The sequence below is a fragment of the Seriola lalandi genome, unplaced genomic scaffold, assembly GCF_002814215.2.
Source record: "Seriola lalandi dorsalis isolate HSWRI2012SDOR001 ecotype SW California unplaced genomic scaffold, Sedor1 jcf7180002050081, whole genome shotgun sequence".
In the NCBI taxonomy this organism is placed as follows: Eukaryota; Metazoa; Chordata; class Actinopteri; order Carangiformes; family Carangidae; genus Seriola; species Seriola lalandi.
This window is the reverse complement of record NW_019520634.1, coordinates 14,697-18,996: the sequence shown is the minus strand read 5'-3', so window position 1 is coordinate 18,996 and position 4,300 is coordinate 14,697. Positions and strand designations below refer to the sequence as shown.

The following is a 4,300-nucleotide window of genomic DNA, read 5'->3' as shown; positions in this document are numbered from 1 at the left end:
CCATGGGTAAACGTGTGTGTCACAACCTGTGTGTTTGTTCACTGTATGTTCACAGCTTCTTAGTCACACACTGTTTTATGCTGTGTGTGCTGTAAAGGTCACAGTGTGGTCAGTCTGACTTTAAATCAAAAACATGATTTATTATCCAGAAATCCCATAAAATGTCATTTTCTTAAAGAAACACTAAATAATTTTCTTCTGAATCATCACAGATTCTTGTTGGTAGGTTCGTAAAACACACATACTTTTAAAAAGCTAAACACTAGCTCGTATGTAGCAGCTTGAATCTCCTCTCTAACTGCGACAGGACTGTGGTTGGTGCTTTCCTACATACCTGCTGATAATGTTAGCAAGTCCTCACAAGCACATGACTGAGAGTAGCTCACCTGGTTAGGTTGATACTGAGGCTGAGACCTTCGCTCCGCAGCCCTGGTCTGAACCCGGCCTGACTCTTCATACTCCTCTGTGCCGGCGACAGTCAGAGCAGGAGACTTTGTGTACATACCACTTATTACATCTCAGTAACGTCTTCAGGGAACCTGCACGAACAGAACGCTCACCTCAAGGATGAACTGATTAGATTTTGATGGTCAAAGGTCAAAGGTCAGTGTTACCTCACAAAACATTTTTCAGCCATTACTCAAGACAAAAGCAATTATAACAAAGTGTCCTACAAATGGTTCATATTTTACACGACTCTGGATAAACAGGGATGTGACGTGTGGCGGAGGGCCACGACCACGAGGAGGTGATTCTACTTTAAATGCTTGGAGGGTGAACCTACTCTTGAATTTAAAGATTTTAGTTTCTCTATATAATATAAATAGTTATAATACAATATTCACAATTTGAAAAATGTATAATATTAGTATTAAATGTTCTGTTTTCTTTGTCAAATGTCTGAAACTATAAACGAGCTTTATTTACCGCCTCATAGACGTTTTATTACAGTCACGCTGTTCAAACCTGGAACGGTCAGAAAATGAATCAGCAGGAGTTTTTTACTTCATTCATTTGAAAGTGTCTCCTCACTACAACTGTAAACTTTTCTTCATATACGTGACATCTACGTAACCATGGTGACGTTTCCCTGGTTCAGGGGTCAGGAGAGGAGACTGACCCGTGGTCATTAGGCTCGGACTGATATTTGATACTATTGAATATCACATAATTAACAACAAAAAACAACTGAAACATGAAATACAGCAATCCCTCCATAGTATCGTGCAGCGCGATGTTTGGTTTCTGTATCGACGTGTTAACTTCTGGATATCGTCCAAACCTTGTGCTCATCACTGGCATCGAACCCGTACGGTCCAGTCACCACACGGCTTCTCTCCCCACACGGCCACCCTGCATAAATACAGTCAGTGTGAGCAGTTATTCACCAGTGTTTCCCTCACACTCGTCTGGAAAAGCCTGCGCAGAGATCTGTCAGGTTATTTATTTTACACAGTGTGTGTGTGCACGGACCTCCCACCACCAAAACCTAAACCTCAGTCATTCATCTGTCTGCACCCTCCTCTCTACTATCACCACACACACACACACACACACACACGCACACACCTTTTTGTCTGTATCAGTTGTTTCCAAATTAAATCATAGTAGAAAATATTATATAAGTCTGTAACGACTTTCTGCAGAGATCTAAACAAAGTGTGTGTGTGTGTGTGTTGCAGCGGAAGTTTGACCATTAATATATATGAATATTCATACATAGTTTTGTGTGTGTGTGTGTGTGTGTGTGTGTGTGTGTGTGTGTGTGTGTGTGTGTGTGTGTGTGTGTGCGCAGTGGAGGACCAGCGTGCTGACCAAGGAGACTTTGTGCTGAGCGAAGGCTTCATCTGTTACGGCTGTGTGGTCCAGTTAGTGTGTACTGAGTCTGGACTCGCTCTGCCACCCATGGTAACACACACACACACACACACACACACACACACACACGTAATGCTTTATAAGGATCTGTGCTTCTGTTATTTGGTATTTATGGTGTGTCTTTTATACTATATCACTATAAATGTTTGGAGGCTACAGGCTGTTTCTTTATGTTCATTAATCTTCAGTCATCAGCAGCTACAAACGTTAAACTGTTAAATCATCAGTTTTTTCTGCTTTGGTTTTGTCTTTTATAACATCACTTCATTTTGACGAGATAAACTCATTCAAACCTCTTCACACATTTTCCCTCAGGTTTTCACTCCTGATGTCTTTTAGTAACTTATAGTAAATATGTCTTTGATCATGTTCCTCTTCAATTTTACTCTGACGAGCGAAACAAAGTCATTATCCATAAAAATGACCCTGATGAACTCGGTCTCGCTGTCTGTTCTCACAACAGTTAAATTCCTTCACAGCTCAGCTCAGGAAATTAAAACAGGAACATGGAGGTTTTTAGAAACTGCCCGTGACTGCAAATACACACTCTGCTGACCTTGAGCACGACACTGAATTCCCACCATCTCACACGCTGCTGTTATTTAGTATAGAATGAAATCATGTGATATTGTTTCATCCAGCAGGATTCTCCCGGAGGCCGAGCGAAGCCTCGCCTGTTTTACAGACTGTCGTTGTCATTGTAATAAAAACACTCGCCTCAGTAAATGTTCTGTAGCCTCTGAAAATCATTGACATTGAAATATAAGAGATAACCGCTGACTCAACAACATCGGTTTGTGCAGTTAAGCCGTTTTAGGAAGTTAAACGACACGTGAATATGAAAAATGTAGTTGTGTTTGCCAAACACAGAAGACAGAGTTTGTAAGTCATGTGTCTGATCCACGCAGCCTGCTGTTACTTTACAGACATAGAGGCTTGACCTCCTCCATAATTTTCCCCACGCCACTGAAGCTTTTACCTGGTTAGACTGTGTGCAGCGCAGAGGCAGGGAAAGTTACAACAAGGTAATAACTGAAATATCAAAAACAAGCCCGTTATGATTGTTTATAACAGGAAAAGGTTCTCACACTCTGTCAGAGGCTTAATCACTGCTCTCACCCTGTATGTGTTACAGATGTGTCTGTGCAGCTGTTACATAACCTGCTAATCCCCAAACTGCTGTTATTGTTCCTCCCATCATCCACTTTAAGTTTCACTGAGACGTCTCTCAGCAGAATCCCTCACATTTCGCTGAGCGGACTCTTTCTCAGCGCCTCCTAAACTGCTGTCATAACAACCTCAGCCGCCGGCCTGGTGGTGGAAGGTGAATGTATAGCTGCACACTACACCTCTACATGTTTTTATAGTTGAGGCCTATTGCTGCTTGGTTTGTTTGAAGATAGAGGATTTTTCCTTTGCGTGACGAGCAGCTCTGTCGGTTGTGTGGTTGTGGTCGACGCTCAAGGACTGAGGAGCTGAAGGAAGATGTACAGAACAAAACGTTGAGCTGCATCAGCAGCTGTGAATAGACTTAAATATGAGAGTTTAATATTCTGCGTGCGGTGCAGGTCGGGGTGTGTTGGTGTGTCGGTTCTTAGGGTTGGAGCCTGGAAACCAGAAGTCACTCACTGAAACCTCCAGCGACGTACAGACCACCTGGTCGATGGACAGTTTGTGCAGCTTTTTGAAAATGTCTGTGTCAGCGAGCTGCAGGAAGCTGTGGTATTTCTCTGCTCTGTCTACTGTACATTGTTTTCTCAGCCAGACGACTACTGTGACCTTTGACCTGACTCCTGGTCTTAAAGGTCCAATATTTTCCTGTGTTTTATTTGAAGTGTTGATCCATAGACGGACACTCTTGGTCCCCAGAGGATGAATCTTAGAAATGCTGGTGATCCTGTAGCGCCACCGACAGGTCAACGTTTTTATTGGTCTAGTCCTTTAGTTTATGACCCAATACCTGCAGAACCAATGACGTCATCATCATCATCACCTGCTGTTTGAGTTTCACTCTCAGGGCAAATTAAGATGGAGAACATTACACCTGCTTAACATCAGCATGTTAGCATTGTCGTTGTGTGCATGTTAGCGTGACTAGCATGACTTTAGACTCTAGTGATGAATTTATGACAAAAAAGATTTTGATTAAATATATAGATATATTAGATATAAATATATTGAAGAAGTAAATAAGTAATTATTGGTTTTGTTTTTCATCGTCCTGGTAAATGCCACCAGGTGATTCGTAAGGTCAACAAGCAGTACGCCATCTTAGACGTGGACGAGCCGGTTTCTCAGCTCCACAAATGCGCCTTCCAGTTCAGAGACAATCCTCACGCCTACCTGTGTTTATCTAATGACACCATCATGCAGTACCAGGTGAGACTGCCGATCCTCACTCCATCCTCCTCTTATTTCCTCC

At 42.4% G+C, this 4,300-nt stretch overlaps 1 protein-coding gene across 1 annotated transcript in view; it reads left to right on the top strand.

The window, feature by feature from the left end:
* Window positions 1-4,300, top strand: part of LOC111649180 (recombining binding protein suppressor of hairless-like protein) — a 20,323-nt gene that overhangs the window by 10,887 nt on the left and 5,136 nt on the right. Inside the window, exons 7-8 of the mRNA XM_023398933.2 lie at window positions 1,796-1,908; window positions 4,117-4,257. Coding sequence (XP_023254701.1) covers window positions 1,796-1,908; window positions 4,117-4,257 — 254 coding nt within the window. The remainder of the gene's footprint in view (window positions 1-1,795; window positions 1,909-4,116; window positions 4,258-4,300) is intronic.